General features: G+C 36.7%; 1 protein-coding gene and 1 long non-coding RNA gene across 9 annotated transcripts in view; both read left to right on the forward strand.

The window, feature by feature from the left end:
* The window catches only part of LOC128698434 (proline-rich protein HaeIII subfamily 1), a 142,352-nt gene extending 130,676 nt beyond the window's left edge, over nucleotides 1–11,676 (forward strand). For 6 of the 8 annotated variants that reach the window (XM_070089264.1, XM_053790680.2, XM_070089268.1 and 3 more), the window contains 2 exons: nucleotides 4,704–4,829; nucleotides 10,061–11,676. In XM_070089264.1, the coding sequence (XP_069945365.1) occupies nucleotides 4,704–4,829; nucleotides 10,061–10,134 (200 nt within the window). In that variant the 3' untranslated portion in view covers nucleotides 10,135–11,676. The remainder of the gene's footprint in view (nucleotides 1–4,703; nucleotides 4,830–10,060) is intronic. The other 2 variants (XM_070089267.1, XM_053790767.2) reach the window with 1 other exon arrangement.
* Nucleotides 11,677–12,383: 707 nt separating this feature from the next.
* On the forward strand, nucleotides 12,384–18,567 carry LOC138853313 (uncharacterized). The gene is made up of 2 exons (XR_011392519.1): nucleotides 12,384–15,129; nucleotides 15,172–18,567. It is a non-coding gene; the product is annotated as an uncharacterized lncRNA (long non-coding RNA).
* Nucleotides 18,568–19,000: the final 433 nt, after the last annotated feature.

A 19,000-nucleotide genomic window follows, 5' to 3' on the forward strand; every position in this document is an offset into this window, starting at 1 on the left:
ACAATTTTTTTTGTCCCCCTTCCCTTTATATAAAGAAACTATACATGCTCTCTGCCAGTCCCTAGGTACCTTTCCCTCTTTCATACATTTAATAAACAAAAACACCACCCACTATAACACTATATCCTCTGCTTTTAACATTTGTCATGATCCCGTCAGTTCCAGCTGCTTTACCCCCCATTCATTCTACATAATGCCTCATGCACCTCCCCCACACTCACATCCTGCTCTTCTTCACTCCTGAAAGATGTTATAACTCCCTGGCCAGTGCATGAAATTATTGCCTCCCTTTCTTCATCAACATTTAAAAGTTCCTCAAAATATTCCCACCATCTACCTAATACCTCCAGTTCCCCATCAACTAACACCCCTATTCTGTTTTTAACTGACAAATCTATGTGTTCCCTAGGCTTTCTTGTTTATCTCACTCCAAATTTTTTTCTTAGTTTCAGCAAAATTTTTTGACAATGCCTCTCCCACTATCATTTGCTCTCCTTTTGCACTCTCTCACCACTCTCTTCACCTTTCTTTTACTCTCCATATACTCTGCCCTTCTTATATCACTTCTGCTTTGTAAAAACCTCTCATAAGCTACCTTTTTCTCTTTTATCAAACCCTTTACATCATCATTCCACCAATCAATCCTCTTTCCTCCTGCACCCACCCTCCTATAGCCACTAACTTCTGCCCCACATTCTAATGCTGTACTGCATTTTTAAAACTATCCAAACCCTCTTCAACCCCCCCCCCCCCCAGTACCATACTTGCACTAGCCCACCTTTCTGCCAATAGTTGCTTATATCTCACCCTAACTTCCTCTTCCTTAGTTTCTACACTTTCACCTCTCTCTTACTTGCTGTTGCCATATTCCTTTTGTCCCATCTACCTCTTACTCTAACTGTAGCTACAACTATATAATCCGGTATATCCGTTGCCCCTCTAAAAACATATACAACCTGAAGCCTACCCATCAACCTTTTATCCACCAATACATAATCTAACAAACTATTTTCATTACGTGCTATATCATACCTTGTGTACGACTTATTTATCCTCTTTTTCATGAAATATGTATTACTTGTTACCAAACCTTTTTCTACACATAGTTCAGTTAAAGGCTCCCCATTTTCATTTACCCCTGGCACCCCAAATTTACCTACTACTCCCTCCACAACATTTTTACCCACTTTAGCATTGAGATTCCCAACCACAAGTACTCTCTCACTTGGTTCAAAACTCCCCACACACTCACTCAACATTTCCCAAAATCTCTCTCTCTCTCTCTCTCTCTCTCTCTTCCACAGGTGCATAAACACTTACTATAACCCACTTTTCACATCCAACCCTTATTTTACTCCACATAATCTTTGAATTTATACACTTATAATTCCTCTTCTCCTGCCATAACTTATCCTTTAACATTATTGCTACTCCTTCCTTAGCTCTAACTCTATTAGAAACCCCTGACCTAATCCCATTTATTTCTTCCCACTGAAACTCTCCTACTACCTTCAGGACATCCAGCTTCTTTTCATTCATAACATCCACAATCATCTCTCTATCATTTGCACAACAACCAAGCACATTCAAACATCCCACTTCAATGGTTTTCTTCTTTTTCTTTTTAGTAAGTTATACAGGAAAAGGGGTTACTAGCCCATTGCTCCCGGCATTTTAGTTGACTTTTACAACATGCCTGGCTTACGGAGGAAAAATTCTTATTACACTTTCCCATGAATATGAAAGGAAAAACAATAATAACAAGAACTGTTAAGATAAAATCAAAGAAAACTCAGATGAGTGTGTACATGCATGTGTAGTGTGACCTAACTGTAAGTAGAAGTAGCAAGACGTTCCTGAAATCTTGCATGTTTATGAGACAGAAAAAAGGCTCCAGCAATCCTACCATCCTGTAAAACAAATAGAGGCTTCCATTTCACACTCACTTGGTAGGACGGTAGTACCTTCATTACTATGACACATGGAAAAATCCCCAACTTTTATACTTTCCCATTTGAAAATTTTATGTTATCCTTCAGTGTTAAGCATAAGTAATGTTATTTAGTGTGTTTCAAGCAGTGTGAGAACAGTAGTGGTAGCATGACCATCATTAATGTTTCATCCTTTATTCAACTCTTCACAACTATGTTGGTTTTTACACTTGATATATTTTGTGTAGAGAATGTATGATTACTTTTGTAGCCTCATAGTGCATTGTTTCCTCTGTATATAATTTAACATTTCTTGGCCCTCGTGTATAACTCATATATGTACATGTATAACTCATGCATAATTTGTGTATACTTTGTGTATAAATTATATATACCTTAGGCATAACTCGTATATACATCATTATTATGTGTACCTCATGTGTAACTCGTATACCTCATGTGTAACTCATATATACCTCATGTATAACTCATGTATACCTTATATATGGTAAGTACTCAACCATTTCCCATTCTCCACTCAAAATGTAATGTTATACACAATTTTTAAAATAAGTTGTGGTCAAACTTACAAGTTTTAAACAGAGTAAAACTTTATTGATATCTATTTTTCTTTTTAAGAAATATTTAAATGGTAAAATTGTAAGATATACCATAATGTCAAGAGGTTGGGTTGGCACCACTTGCATGACTCACAAAATTGTAATAACACTGAACGAGTGGGATCTGGATCCATGTCAAGTGGCTTACACTGCCCTGGAGTTTTAGAACTCACTAGCCATAGGTTCAAACCTCACCTCTTCTGTGGTTACCTTTTGTGTCATATCACCACGGACCAGTCATGTCACAAACACAGTGTTCAATGTTGATCATTACAGTGGAGATCAAATTGGGTTTACATACTGCAAAATGATGCTGACAGCATCGATAGATTTTGATAATTAGTAAATTACCCATCAAAGGAATAAACTAGAATTAGTAAAGGTTAACAGGAGAATTACAAAGTGTGTTTATTCACTATTCTGCATAAAAAAAAGTACAGTTACAATTTGGTGTTAAACAGCAAATTGGTGTCATTCAACAAAAGAAATTTTTAAAGCAGGAATGAAAGAAATTTTTAAAAAATTTAAAGAAATTTTTTTTAGAGCTTTTTGAAGATTTTTAACCTTTTGTTGTTTAAGAATTTTTTAAAAAAATCAAGAAGTAAATTAGTAAAAGATGTCTAAACTGCACAAAATTTTTAAAAAGATAAAAAGCAGCGGAGTTTTTGTTAAAGTAATAACTACGACTAGGTTCCTGACATCTGGAAGATTAGTGTAGGTTCCAGACATCTGGAAGATTAGTGTAGGTTCCAGATACCTGGAAAATTAGTTTAGGTTCCAGACATCTGGAAGATTAGTGTAGGTTCCAGATACCTGGAAAATGAGTTTAGGCTCCAGACATCTGGAAGATTAGCCTGGGCTCCAGACATCTGGAAGATTAGCCTGGGCTCCAGACATCTGGAAGATTAGCCTGGGCTCTAGACATCTCACATTATCCAGACAGTCTGAGACATGCATCAGGAGAATAGTCATTACTGCAAGAGTTGCATTATAATGTAAATAAGATCCCTTAAAAAGCCAGTGATATGTGGACCACACCGAAGGTGCACCACATTTGACACTAATACAGGAATTCTTATTAATGATGGTCTTCAGAGGAATTTGAATATATTCCTGGAGAGTCACTGATGTGTAGGGAACAGTCAGGAATGTAAACAAGGAATCATTTATGACACCTGGTGAAGCACAAGAAAGAACCGGAGAAGGTTAAGATGTCTGCAACAACACTTGTCATGGGGCTCAGAGGAAAGCGTTTCTCAGAGGGATCAAAGAAATTAATGCATCTATCACAGAGGCAAGGAAAGGAAGTGGAGCATAAGCATAGCATGTGGAATCAATAGACTGAAGACAGTCTGTTAGAGAGAAAACAATTAGGAAAAAGGATTAGGGAAGAAGGGAATAATGGAAAGTGAAGATACACGTGAAGAATAACGACTTGAGAAATACTTTCTATTTTTCTCATTTCACTCAAGACTGGAGTTAACTGTAGGTGTCTGAGGCTTCTTCCATACATTAAGAGACTGTATAACAAAGCCCAAGAAACCTAGAATCTAGTAGAATTTGGCCAAGCTGACCTAAGATGTCGGGTCAGGAGCAGCGACTCAACTGCCCATAAATAAAACTTAACGAGTACAAATTAATTTATAAACAGCACACATGAGAACCATTTCGAATTTTACAACCACCAATCTGTAATATAAATATGTGAAACAACCATTAATTGCACTTGTCTCACAAGTAAAAAAAAAAAAACTTTTTTTGTAAGTTTTTGTCTCCTGTAGAATATATTAAGTTATATTGTGAGTCTCAAGCACAGAACAGTAGCCAGAAACTTTCTAGGACCAGAATAACTTTGGTTCTGTTTCCCAGGAACTTATCAACCACTTTACTGTGTCAGGTCAACTCTGTGGCATTTGATGAAAATTTTAATTAGGAATTTTTGCTTTTAGAAATTTTCAAATTTCAGAAATCATTCTGAACATTAAATCGTAATTTCTGCTTCGGGACATTCTAAACAGGATAAATATTACTAACACTCATAAGCAAACAGCTAAGTCTTCTTAGTCAAAACTAACTTCACATAATGTCTTCCTGTATTTCTGCATGTGCTTAATTAATCTTTGTTAGGAACTAACCATTAAACAACTAACAGATGGGCCTCCAGTGCAGCCTTACCCACCGCAGCCCTGCCCACCACAGCCTTACCCCCCACAGCCCTGCCCACCGCAGCCCTACCCACCACAGGCTGCTCCATATGTGGCCACTGCTCCTCCAGCAGGTATAATCACCTTCAGGGATAATAAGTCACAATACCATGACTGGAACAATACACAAACAACCCACAAACAGGAGTCTGTGATGACATTTCTACTTGATTTGGACTAGTTAATGGTCTAGATTGGACCAAAACATCATAAGCTTCATTGTCCTGTGTGCAGGTTGTGTGTATAATTACCTTCAAAGATCTCTTTATTTAGACAGTTCTCTCTGAAGCTACACTCAAGGACTGCATCAAGGCTTAATATGCATGTATTTAAGTGGGTTGTTTTCATCTGCATTCTTGGTAAATTAAGGATTGTAGGCAAAACTTCTGGTCAAGACTGCATGCTTTCTAATGCACTTTACTTGCTAACTTACTCACAAATCTATTTACTAACTTGCTAGCCTTTTTGTTAACTTAGTTTCTAGATTACTTTACTGCTTTAACTTGTAACTTTTACTGCTTCATAAAACTTTGTAACTTAAATATTTTTATCATACAAAGAAGTAAAAGCTTTTGATGGCAGAAATGTCAATTTATTCTATACTAACCAAAAAGGAATTTTTTTACAGGAAAATACAGTTGAATTTGTGTATGATTGCTCAGAAGCATTACTTACAAATTGTCATACTACTGTAAAATTTGTATTGCATACACACTGCTCTACACTACACATTATTTGATGACGTCTTTTTTCAATATTTTGGGAAACATGAATGTTATTTACAAGTTAAGTTCACCCAAAAATTTACTTTTAAATGAATAATCTTGTAACTTGTACCTTTTTATTTTCTTGAATGTCTATCGAAAGTTTCTCTGCTTGCCTATCTAGTACAAAATACATACACAATTATTTGACAGCCCACAGAATGAACAGTATTTTGGGCAGATTTATACCAGTATTAAGACTACATAATGTCCACTGTGTGGACAAAACTTTGTCAGTAGAGAGTCACATTACAGGTGGGCTGTGTTTTCCAGCACTTTGCTAATGCAATGGTTTTCAAATAGAGCCCCACTTTACAGTGCTTTGCTTTACGGCGATTCAGTAATATGGACATTTCAGATTATGACCAAAAATTTGTTTATACAGCTCCCTGATTCACTATTATGGCATCAGCATGCCACTCTATTTGTTTACATCCTCCACTGAATATTTGAAATTTACCATTCTTCACTTATCTATACAAAATATCCACACTTATTATTGTGCCTCCTACACACACAAAACATTATACCATACTCAAATATTAACCCTCCTCTCAAACTCCTCCTTGATAACTACAACAGAACACACAGCCATAATACAAGGCACAAATCACTCTTTGATATCCCTCATGTCCATCTCTCCCTCTACAAAAATGCTATACACATAAAGGGCTCGAAGATCTGGAATTCATTGCATATTAAAGGACCCCTGTTGGCTGCAAATCAATTTAAGGTCCTACTTAGAAATCACCTCATCATCCAAAATTAACCAGACGAACACTATACTTAACACCTACCAGTTATTCAATAAACTCCTAAATAATTTATGACTGCTCAACAATTTGATCATTTACTTCAAACTTAAAATTGTTTCAACTTCATTGTTTTAAATTGTGTTAAATTGTAATACCATATTTTTTATATACAGTGGACCCCTCGGTTAACGATCCCATCGGATAGTGATAAAATCATATACTGATGTGTTTTTGCGTCAAAATATTGGCTCGGCTAACGATGAAAAACTCGGTTAAGGACATTTGTCCAGAATGCGTCCGCGCGGCCTGAGCCTCCCTGCCGCCCGGCCACTCTATGTACAGCCAGTGTGCCATTGTATTTATTCTTCATGTCTCATTGTTTTCTGTGTAGGAAAATGTACATTTTATGTGATAAAAAAATGTTTTTTTTTAAATACTTTTGGGTGTCTGGAATGGATTAATTGGATTTCCATTATTTCTTATGGGGAAAATTAATTTGGATAACGATAAATTCAGTTAAAGATAAGCTCTCTGGAACAGATTAATATTGTTAACCAAGGGTCCACTGTATATTAAAACTGTGATTCTTCTCTACCAAACTTATTGACCCTTAAACTGTCCACACGTAGATATACGTTCATGTGCAGTGGGCTCCAAACATATATCAATGCTTTATTTTTTATTCCTTCAAATTTGGTGCGATAGGCCTGAGTCGCCTAGACATGAAAGAATGGGTGTGTGCACTCAGTGTGCGCACTATGAAAAAAATCGGGGACCACTTAGTACCTTGTGGGAGCAACAGTTCAACTGAGTGCCAGCTAGAGCAAACAGCGTGCCAAACACCAGTGATTCACTGATGTCATGTCATATTAACACTCACATTTTAAGAGGAAAGTAAAAATAGGTTAGATAAATGCATGAGTGGGTGTGGGTAGGTGTGAGTTGGACCTGACTAGCTTGTGCTACTGGGTCAGATGTCATGCTCCATCTTTCAATGGATGTGACCTGACTAGGTGGGTTGTTGGTCTAAGCTGGAGGGTGACATAGGCCTGCTTCGCATGGGCCAGTAGGCCTGCTGCAGTGTTTTTTCTTTCTTATGCTCTTCTATATTCAGCTGGCTTTGGCTGTCTCTGTCTGTATCTGTCTATGTCTCTGTCTATATAATTATATAAATTAAAATAAAAACGAGAAAAAAGGTAAATCGGCAACACTTCTGCAAGATGCAAGACTGGATGTTGCCGTCAGGTGAGCATCCAGAGACAATTTCACGGTTTTATATCTCAGTAAGTACTGGTCCTAAAATTTTTTTTTTTTGGTCTTATACCACACAGAAAATAGCCCTCCTCTTTAATTTAAAAATAAAAAGCGATTTTTTTATTTTTCAAAATATTCGGAGCGCCACGCAGGTGAACGTAGATCTAGGTTTGGACAGTTTAAGGGCTAAAGCCATATAGCGTGAACTAGTTGAATAGTATTCAATTTTCTTGTATTTGTTGTAACTCGCCTAATGACCATATGTACAATTACTGCACTGTTACTGCCTTATTAATCTTAAGTTAGTCTTAAGTTTGCCCAAAATGCTCTGCATATAAAGGGGCTTTTGGCATGTACACCCAATTGTTATATTCCTTTGTACAAACATGTATCATGCTGAAATAAAATTGTTATTGTTGTTAAGATAAGTTATGAGTATACTGTATATGCATTTTATTGCTCTGGGGCACTTTAAGTGTCATATATTACATGTAGTTGTGGTAGCCAGATGGGCTACCATACCTACCACACCTGAATTTCAACAATAAATACTACTAACCTCTCACCCTACACTTAAGACTATAAATATTTTAAGGTAAGTAATGAGTGTACAGTGTGTGTATTTTACTTTTTATTTTTTAATGCCTGCTTTTATTGCTAACTTAATATATGTTAGTGTAAACCTTGTTATCTGGCATTTATATGCATTTATAAATGGAAAAGAAATGGGGTTCCACTTTACGGCAGTAGCCTGGAACCTAACCTGCCATATAAGTGGGGCCCTACTGTGTATATTTTATAAATGGTCTTACAGTTGGTACATAATGCAGGCTGCTGAGAGAAATGTACCGTCCTGGCAGACAGACACAGCCACTCCAGGAAAAAATTGTTTATTCCAAACTTTACTGATAACTTGCAGGTATCTCCACCTGTCAAAGATGACGGAGTGGCTCAAAAGGAATGAGGTGACAGCTGAAGTCAGCACACATCTAGGAAACAAGTTGCAGTATCTTGGATAAAGCATAGAGGCCAAGACAAAGACCCAAGTTAAGGAGTGTTAAGGTCTGCCACATAAAAGGGGACTGTGTTATCAAGCAGGTCAGCAAAGTGCCCCTCAGGATAAAAGTTTGTGGACCACAGACACAATATAAATTATAATCAAAACTAAGTGTTAAAATATAAAAAGAATCCATCAGTGCAGATGCAGTGTACACACACAGAGAGAACGTGAGCATCAAGAGGAAGACTAGAGGATGAACTGACAAAAAGACCAGACAGACCAGGGTCCCTCAACCACTCTGCCATTATCTTGACCCTGTGAAGATAACAGCAGGAAGTGGCTCAGAGTTCTTAACTGTAGATATGACTGAGAGGTAACACACACACATGGAGCAGGGAGAGTGACCTAAGTAGCGACAGTGAAGAGGAGGGTCCAGGAGCTGTTGGACTGCCCACTCTGTCAACGAGCATGTAGAATTTACTTATAACATCGTCACCGCTCTACTGCCCTTACTTTACCTTCCCTTCTTGCTGATGGACCCTCCTTTCACCCCGACTCTCTCACTGACTTTGTGACAGCAACTGATTTACTGCACAAACTCTGATGATGATGTCTAGTACTCCTTATGGCCTTTTCTGCCTCAGTCTGTTGCTACCCCTCTACCCCTGCACTATCCACTGCCCTGCTGCACTCCATGACCTAATAATCATCCCTCTCCCTCTTGCTGCCCATTACCCCTGCATCCTTCCCTGCTCGGCGGCGCTGTATGACCATTGTAGGTTTAGTGCTTCTTTTTGATTATAATAATACATAATGGGACCAGGGACTGGGCTGCGTAGTGGTAATGAACTATATACATGTTTATATTGAGTCATGCGAGACCACCACCAGCCTGGAGGAGCAGAGAATCAACTGCAGACACCTAGAGGTGGGATCACTGTGGATCACTACTAGGAAAGATAAAGTCACACCCTGAATTGTAAAGGCTGCAGCAGAGGGCACACCAACCACAGGAAAATCCTTTGAGAACAAAAATAAATGGAAAGTGGCTGAAGGCAGTAGGCAAAACATGAGGAGCTTCCAGAATTAGGGAAATGATTATCTGTGACCTGCAGTTTCCCAGATTATTATTAGTATTATTATTATCAAAAAGAAGCACTAAAACATAGGCTTCCCGAAAACATGGGTCGAGTCTCACACATGACTCAATCATATCAGTGTTTCAGTAAAGAAGAGCCATCTTGATCCTAAGACACACACGATGATACAAGAGAAGAATCACATGGAGAGAGCAGAGGCACACAAGGTCCATACAAGCAATAAGATTACCAGGGTTAGGAAAGGCTAGGTATTAGAAAAGGGGAGGTATTAGAAAAGGCTAGGTATTAGAAATAGGCTCCCACAACACAAACATTACTTCAGAAACAAGTGTAAGTCTCTCGGTCTTACTATTTAATTAAATCATGTAAATATTTTCACTTTTCAGGTTACAGAGCCAGCAAAATTGTTAATTATAATATTTTTGTTGTCAGGTTATCCAGGGGGCGGGCAGCAACCTCCAGCGTACACCCATCAGTACCAGCCCAACACTCAACCTCCACAATAGTCACACTATTTTATGTCGGTTGTTTCAATCTTCAGTGTTGTCGTTTGCAATGCAGACTGCCGAGTGCAGGCAAAAAAAAATTTAAGCTAATTTTGTTTGCTAGGTTTAGTATAAAGTAGAAATTTTCGTCTCTGTACAGATGCTTCATTATTTTAGCTTATTTTAATAAAAGGTTTATTTTAATTGTCTAAATAATGTATCTTTTTTTATATATTTATGATAAAGAATATAGCACAGTCCACCTGCTTAACCCTTTGACTGTTTACGCCATATAAATACGTCTTACGCGCCACTGTTTCTGACGTATATATACTCAATACGTAATTCTAGCGTCTTCAAATCAAGCGGGAGAAAGCTGGTAGGCCCACATGTAAGAGAATGGGTCTGTGTGCACCACATAAAAAAAATCCTGCAGCACACAGTGCATAATGAGAAAAAAAAAACTCTGATCGTTTTTTTGGATTAAAACGCCGACTTTGAGGTGTATTTTCATATAGTATTTATCGTTGTATTCACATTTTCATGGTCTTAGGTGATAAAATGGAAAACACATTATAGAAATAGAGATGATTTTCATTACTTTGACGAAGAAAACGACCTTGAAACCGAGCTCAAAGTAGCGGAAATGTTCGATTTTTACCAATGTTCAGTCCAATACACGTCAACTGGGGAGTCTAATATTCTTTCACTAGTGCACTGATATTATTTATACCATTTTTACAATGATGCAGTAGTCTGCATAACAGTAAATTTTGTATTTTTTTGTATGGCAATAATAATATAAGAGGGGCCTAGAGATGTGACTAATGAACAGAGGATATGTTATTTTAGTGCCAAGAATGTCTACCTTGTTTATTCTGGACCCTATTTTGAAATTGGCATCTTTTTTAATTTGCGTGAAATTGGCCAAATTGCCATTTTCTGACCACTATATTGGGTAGTTCAAATTGGTAAATGGGCGGTTTCTTGTACTCAGCTGATAGATAAAATGGAGTTCTAAAGAAATAGCTATGAGTTTGGTCAACTGGAACAACGGAATTGGCTGAAAACAGAGCTCAAAGTCAGCGAAATTGCCGATACGCATATGTCGCCGAGACCGTTAACTTCGCGGGAGCGTAATTCCATGAGTTTTCGACCAAATTTCGAACTTTTGGTGTCATTACCATCGGGAAAAGATTCTCTATCATTTCATAAGAAAAAATAATTTTTTTTTTCAAAAATTTTTCGACATAGAATGACAGTTTCAGAAAGGGGCTTGCGACAGTCAAAGGGTTAAAGCATTATTCTTCTAAGTATGATCAAGAATTTATCTTACCAGGTATATATATTTCTAAATTAAGAACGTGTTGTCTATAATGTCATTTTTAACCTGTCTAGACTTTTTTTTAAGTTACTTATTAGTTTAATAAATAATGTACATGCTTATACAGTACTGAAAGTATTGAAAAGTTATGGTGATGAAATGTCCATAAAAATGTTCATTTGAACGACATTGCTGTGATTACAGGAATGATATAAATGTGTCTTACAAATGCCTCCCAAGTGTTAGTGTTCTTACTGTAACTTTACTGATCCTTTACTGAGTTGCAAAACTGGTGTTTATTTCTGATGACCATAAACATATGTGGTAATGTTGCAATGTGTGGTAATGTTGCAACAAGTGATAATGTTGAAACATGAGGTAATATTGCAATATGTTGTAATGTTGCAACATGCAATAATGTTGCAACATATGGCAAAATTACAATATTTAAAATTCATGTGAAACACTGTAATAAATCGCTGCTCTCTTTTAAAACTATAGTGGAAATAACTCTTTTAGAAGTACTAGATGAATCAGGTTATGACAGACACACAGCCTGGTTGTACAGGCAACCAAGAGAAAAGCCCAGTTGCAGGCTGGGCTACCAATGAGAATTAAATTCTCACAAATATATATCTATGATATATGCATGAAATATACTCATTGATTCATGACTTGCAACTAGTATACTCCTAGATAATATATATATGTCCAGTGTGGGTAGATTGGTAAAGCACTGCGTACCTTGTCCTAAGGTTCGTAGGTTCGAGTCTCCTTCAGCCAGAGATCAGTGTTTATATATATATATATATGTATATATATGTATATATATATATATATATATGTATATATATATATATATATATGTATATATATATATGTATATATATATATATATATATATATATATATATATGTCTATATATATATATATATATATATATATATATATATATATATATATATATATATATATATATATATATATATATATATATATATATATATATACATGCATGTTGTGCCGAATATGTAAAACTGGTCAATTAGCAAAAAACTCATTTAAAATTAAGTCCTTTCTGAAATTTTCTCTGCTGTATAGCCCTTGTGGCTTAGCGCTTCTTTTTGATTATAATAATAATCTGAAATTTTCTCTTATACGTTTAAAATATATTTTTTTCATTATTGTTAATGTAAAAAATTTTAATTTTGCACCAAAAGAATCTTAGAAAACTTGCCTAACCTTATTATAACAAGAGTAATTTATTTTAGCCTAACCCAGCTAAGTATATTTTAAATACGTTTACAATAACTTAGTACTAAACAAACACAATCAAATATATTTTTTTTTGTTAGGCTCAGAATGATTTTGGCAAAATTATTGCATACACAAATTTTCACTTGTCCTATATGGCAAGATGAACGTTGCTATTTAAGCCAAGATCGCAAGTTCTGCCTATTCGGCACGATATATATATACAGGTCTCCCTCAACATTCGCGTTTTCAACTTTCGCGGGCTTCACACATTCGCGAATTCCCAACCGCCAAATCATATTTAAGTTTACCGCCACGAGTCCTTACTACCCTCCCTCCGACCCCTGCAACTGGCAGCCAGCCCTCCCACCACTGTGTGGTGAGTGTTTTGTTTGTTTATTTGCTATTAAACTACAGTATAAATAATGTAAACCCATTCATGACTGCATATTAGAATGGCTATTCAGACAGGTATTGGAAGGTGACATCATGTGTTTACTCTTGAACACAGCAAAGAATCAAACATTTCTGCTACTGCTAATAATAATAATAATAATAATAATATTAATATAATAATAATAATAATGATAATAATAATAAATACGATTGAATTGAAGAAGGAAATTGTACAAAAATACGAGGGTTGAAGCAGTGGTGGAGGAAGTGGTTGATGCATCGTCAGTGTGGCTTTGTTTATGCTGGAGTGAGTATTAGTCTCCGTGCTCTTCCAAACATTTCACAATAATTCATTGTATTTGGTGCTTGTAGATTGAGTGTGACTGGAGTGGTTGAGGCAGTGGTAGAGGCAGTGGGTGAGGCAGCGGTTGAGGCAGCAGTTGAGGCAGTGGTAGAGGCAGTGATAGAGGCAGTGATATTTACTAACATATATGTTATAAATAATAATAGTACATTATGAATAACATTTATTATTATTATTATTATTATTATAAATGTTATTAATATTAACATGTACTATTATTATTTATAACATATATGTTAGTAAACACCACTGCCTCACCCACTGCCTCTATCACTGCCTCTACCACTGCCTCTACCACTGCCTCACCCACTGCCTCACCCACTGCCTCACCCACTGCCTCTATCACTGCCTCTACCACTGCCTCAACCACTCCAGTCACACTCAATCTACAAGCACCAAACACAATGAATTATTGTGAAATGTTTGGAAGAGCACGGAGACTAATACTCACTCCAGCATAAACAAAGCCACACTGACGATGCGTCAACCACTTCCTCCACCACTGCTTCAGCCCTCGTATTTTTGTACAATTTCCTTCTTCAATTCTATCGTATTTATTATTATTATTATTATTATTATTATTATTATTATTATTATTATTAGCAGTAGCACAAATGTTTGATTCTTTGCTGTGTTCAAGAGTAAACACATGATGTCACCTTCCAATACCTGTCCGAATAGCCATTCCAATATGCAGTCATAAATGGGTTGACATTATTTATACTGTAGTTTAATAGCAAATAATAAACAAACAAAACACTCACCACAGTGGTGGGAGGGCTGGCTGCCAGTTGTGGGGGGTCAGAGGGAGGGTAGTAGGGACTCGCAGTGGTGGAGGCAGTTTATTAAGCCATAATGTATGTATTTAGTACAATTTACGACATTTTCATGTATTTTATGATTGTTAATGGTTCGACAAGTTAAGGAAGCAGTATTGTATTATATTTCCCTACAATATATTGGGGCACCAAACATTCGCGATTTTTCAACATTCGTGAGGCTCTTGATCCCCTAACCCTCGTGAATGTTGAGGGAGACCTGTGTGCAAGGGGCTAGTAACCTCTTCTCCTGTATATATTACTAAATGTAAAAGGAGAAACTTTCGTTTTTCCTTTTGGGCCACCCCGCCTTGGTGGGATACGGCCGGTGTGTTGAAAGAAAGAAAGAAAGAATATATATATATATATATATATATATATATATATATATATATATATATATATATATATATATATATATATATATACAGTGGACCCCCGGTTAACGATATTTTTTCATTCCAGAAGTATGTTCAGGTGCCAGCACTGACCGAATTTGTTCCCATAAGGAATATTGTGAATCAGATTAGTCCATTTCAGACCCCCAAACATACACGTACAAACGCACTTACATAAATACGTACACTTACATAATTGGTTGCATTGGGAGGTGATCGTTATGCGGGGGTCCACTGTATATATATATATATATCAAACTGCCTACTATCTAGAAATATAGAGGACTATTTGCTTGGAAAATATGGGTATAGAAATGATAGTAAATGCAGCAGTTGAAGGCATATTTTAGATATTTAAAATTTTGTAAATATTTTGTATGATACAAATGAATAAAATTAACTGAAGAAATTCCATTAATATGAGAAAAGGAATTTATGTCTTGTAAGAGAAGTTGACATAGGTATTGTGTAGTTGTTGAGTGTGTATGTTGATGTTGCTATAGGTACTGTGTAGTTGTTGAGTGTGTATGTTCATGTATACCTGGAGAGGGTTTCAGGGGTCAACACCCCCGCAGCCCAGTCTGTGACCAGGCCTTGTGGTGGATCAGGGCCTGATCAACCAGGCTGTTACTACTGGCCACACACAAGTTGATGTAAGAACCACAGCCCAGCTGGTCAGGTACTGACTTTGGTGCCTATCCAGTGCCTTCTTGAAGACAGCCAGGGGTCTGTTGGTAATCCCCCTTATGTATGCTGGGAGGCAGTTGAACAGTCTTGGGCCCCTTACACTTATTGTGTTGTGTCTCAGTGTACTCGTGGCACGCCTAACTTTTCTTTCTTGCCTGTGTTCCAAGGAATACAAATCAAGGGACTTCAACCGTTCACAGTAATTTAAGTGCTTTATCGTACTTATTTGTGCCATGAAAGTTCTTTGTATGATCTCCAGGTCAGCAATTTTGCCAGTCTTGAAGGAGGCAGTTAGTGTACAGCAGTATTCCAGCCTAGAGAAAATAAGAGATTTGAAGAGAATTATCATGGGCTTGGTGTCCCTAGTTTTAAAGGTTCTCATTATCCATCCAATCAGTTATTTTAGCAGATGAAGTAGATACAGTATTGTGGTCTTTGAAGGTAAGGTCCTCTGACATTATCACTCCCAGGTATTTCACATTAGTTTTCTACTCTATTGTGTGGTTGGAATTTGTTTTATACTCCGATATAGTTTTAATTTCCTTGAGTTTTCCATATCAAAGTAATTGAAATTTCTCCTTTGAACTTCATGCTGTTTTCTGCAGCCCATTTAAAGAGTTGGGTGATGTCTGCCTGGAGTCTTGCAGTGTCTTCATGCAAATTCGGGTGTCATCCCCAAAGAAAGACAAAATAAAATTGATCCCAAGAGCATTTGGTGTTCCCAGGCAGTCACCCATCCAAGTACTAACCAAACCCAACGTTGCTTAACTTTGCTGATTGCACAAGATATGCATTCACCGTGGTATAGCCATTGACACAGGTATTGTGTAGTTGTTGATTGTGTATGTTGATAAAGGTATTGTGTAGTTGATGAGTGTGTATGTAGATATTGACACAGGTATTGTGTAGTTGTTGAGAGTGTAATTGTTGAGTGTGTATGTTTGTTGACAAAGGTATTGTGCAGTTGTTGGGTGTCTGTTGATGTTGACACAGGTATTGTGTAATTGTTGAGTGTGTCAGATAATAACCTTTTCAGGGTCCAGACCCCCGATCTGAAACTTGTTCACAGGGTCCAAGAATTTAAAAAAAAAAAAAAAAAAAAAAAATTGTTAATTTTTCTTATGAAATGGTAGAGAATCTCTTTCTGGAGGTAATAAAACAGAAAGTATGAAATTTGATAGAAAATTGACAAAATTACGCTCATGAATTTTGTTGGTAATCCCCCTTATGTATGCCTCCCAGCATACATAAGGGGGATTACCAACAGACCCCTGGCAGTCTTCAAGCTGGCACTGGACAAGCACCTCAAGTCGGTTCCTGACCAGCCGGGCTGTGGCTCGTATGTTGGTTTGCGTGCAGCCAGCAGTAACAGCCTGGTTGATCAGGCTCTGATCCACCAGGAGGCCTGGTCATAGACCGGGCCGCAGGGGCGTTGACCCCCCGGAACTCTCTCCAGGTAAACTCCAGGTATATTTACGCATCAGCAATTTTTCCCGCATTGACTCCCATTTTAGGCCAATTACATTATTCCAGTCAACCAAATTCTTAGCAATTTTGCTAGTATTACTTCTATTTCGTTGATTGAGCATGAGAAATTGCCCAGTCAACTATTTCAACTATGCAGCAAAGTGATCGGAAATCAGTAATTCGGCAAATTTCACACAAAGTTCAAAATATTCCAGTTCCAAAAAAGGGGTCCAGAATAAACAATGCAGGCATTCCTGGCACTAAAATAACATTTTCTCTGTTTATTAGTTATGTTTTCAGGCTTTACAAATGAATTCCATTTTTATTTTTTATTCACATAATGAATTTTTATTCACACCAAAAAATATTATTATTATTATTATTATTATTATTATCAAAAAGAACACCAAAAAAATAGAAATTTACTGTCATGCAAAAATTTAATAATTGTATAAATAATATCACCACATTTGTGAATGCATGTTAGACCCACCAACTGACGTGTATTGGACGCATGATGTTATTTGTTTGCTCTTGAACATCGGCAAAAATTGAACATTTCTGCTACTTTGAGCTCAGTTTCAAGCCATTTTCAGCACTATATCTTCCATTTTGTCAAATGAGACAAAAAAACCATGAATACAACTGTAAAAAACATACAAAAATACACCGCTAATTTGCTGTTTTAATAAAAAAAACATGGTCTCAGTTTTTTTCTCATTATGCACTGCATGCTGCAGGATTTTTGTATATGGTGCACACTTACCGCATAGATGCATTTTCTCATATATAGGCCTAGATTTACCGCTCACCGCTTACCTGAGTTAGTTGAGCTCATGGCGTAGAACTGCGGCATGGACCCTGTTTTCAAAGCAGTAGAACTATGGGCCAGACCCTCAAAGGGTTAAAACCATTAGTTATGAGTACCAGACTAATTGGCCACTGAAGGGCCCCTAACCACTGAGGGGTCACCAAATCATAAACTATTTGTTTGTGAACCCTCTTGAGTCGTGCCCACCTGTAAAATTTGATAGCTTGTCATCACTGACCACAAACATTTACAAACTCTACCAACAATTTTGATTCTGAAATCAAGATAGAAATTTATTATCATATTTGTTGAGTATCTTTGGATAAAATTAAGTTTATGTGAGGGTTGAGAGCAGAGCAGTGGCAGTCATGCAACCAATCATATCTCTGCCTCTGCTAAAATTGAACTTACACTTATGCAATATTTGAAAGGGACCCCATAAATGGTGTTTCACTTAGGGGGGCCCTGGAACCTTTAAACTTGTCACTGCAAGTCTGTCTGTAATGTACAATTGTGAGTTTCTGATATATGTACTTATATATGCTTTTGATCGACTTCAAATTCACTGTTATTGAAAACAAAGACATATATATATATATATATATATATATATATATATATATATATATATATATATTTTAAACCTTAAAAACAGGAATTAAAAATGGACATCTTTTTTGAGGAAGAATTTTTATGTTTGTGTACCTCGGTTACATTGTGTGTTAAAGTTGACTTAGACTCTTATGATGGTAGAGATTTGTTCATGGTATTGAACAATATTGTGCTACTAGACCTATTGATATTACTTTTGTTCTTTGTAATGAACAATATTATGGTACCAGAACCTACTGACATGTTACCTTCTTGTTCAGGTTTAGTTCAACTAATTTTTTGTCCCGTCCATTTAATGTAATAAAGACACTTTTACCTTCTACATTGTTTTTAACTACTGAGTTTAATGACCCGACAAACCTAAACACAACTAATGTTGTCTTCCACCTGATCTGAATTCCCTCAAAATGTTATGTTAATGAAGAACTCCTGAACATATCAACCAGTGAAATTTCATTTAACGCTGACAAGACCTTCCACGTGGTGTTTGGGAACACAGCAACAAATGTTCAACTACATGTTCTAATCAATGACTCTCCCATTCATAGACAAGACATGAATGAAAATTCCTTGACTACAACTTGAAATTCAACACACTTTATGCATTACCAAAAAAGTATCCAAATCAGTTATCCTATCTGATGCATTGCTATGTACCTCAAACAGCACTACTTAATTATACTAGTCTATAATCTATCCCTTCCTCAACTATGCTATTTGAGCTGGGGATCCACTATAGTAAATTACCTTAAGCC

This window comes from Cherax quadricarinatus, chromosome 2 (genome assembly GCF_038502225.1).
Source record: "Cherax quadricarinatus isolate ZL_2023a chromosome 2, ASM3850222v1, whole genome shotgun sequence".
NCBI classification, from domain to species: domain Eukaryota; kingdom Metazoa; phylum Arthropoda; class Malacostraca; order Decapoda; family Parastacidae; genus Cherax; species Cherax quadricarinatus.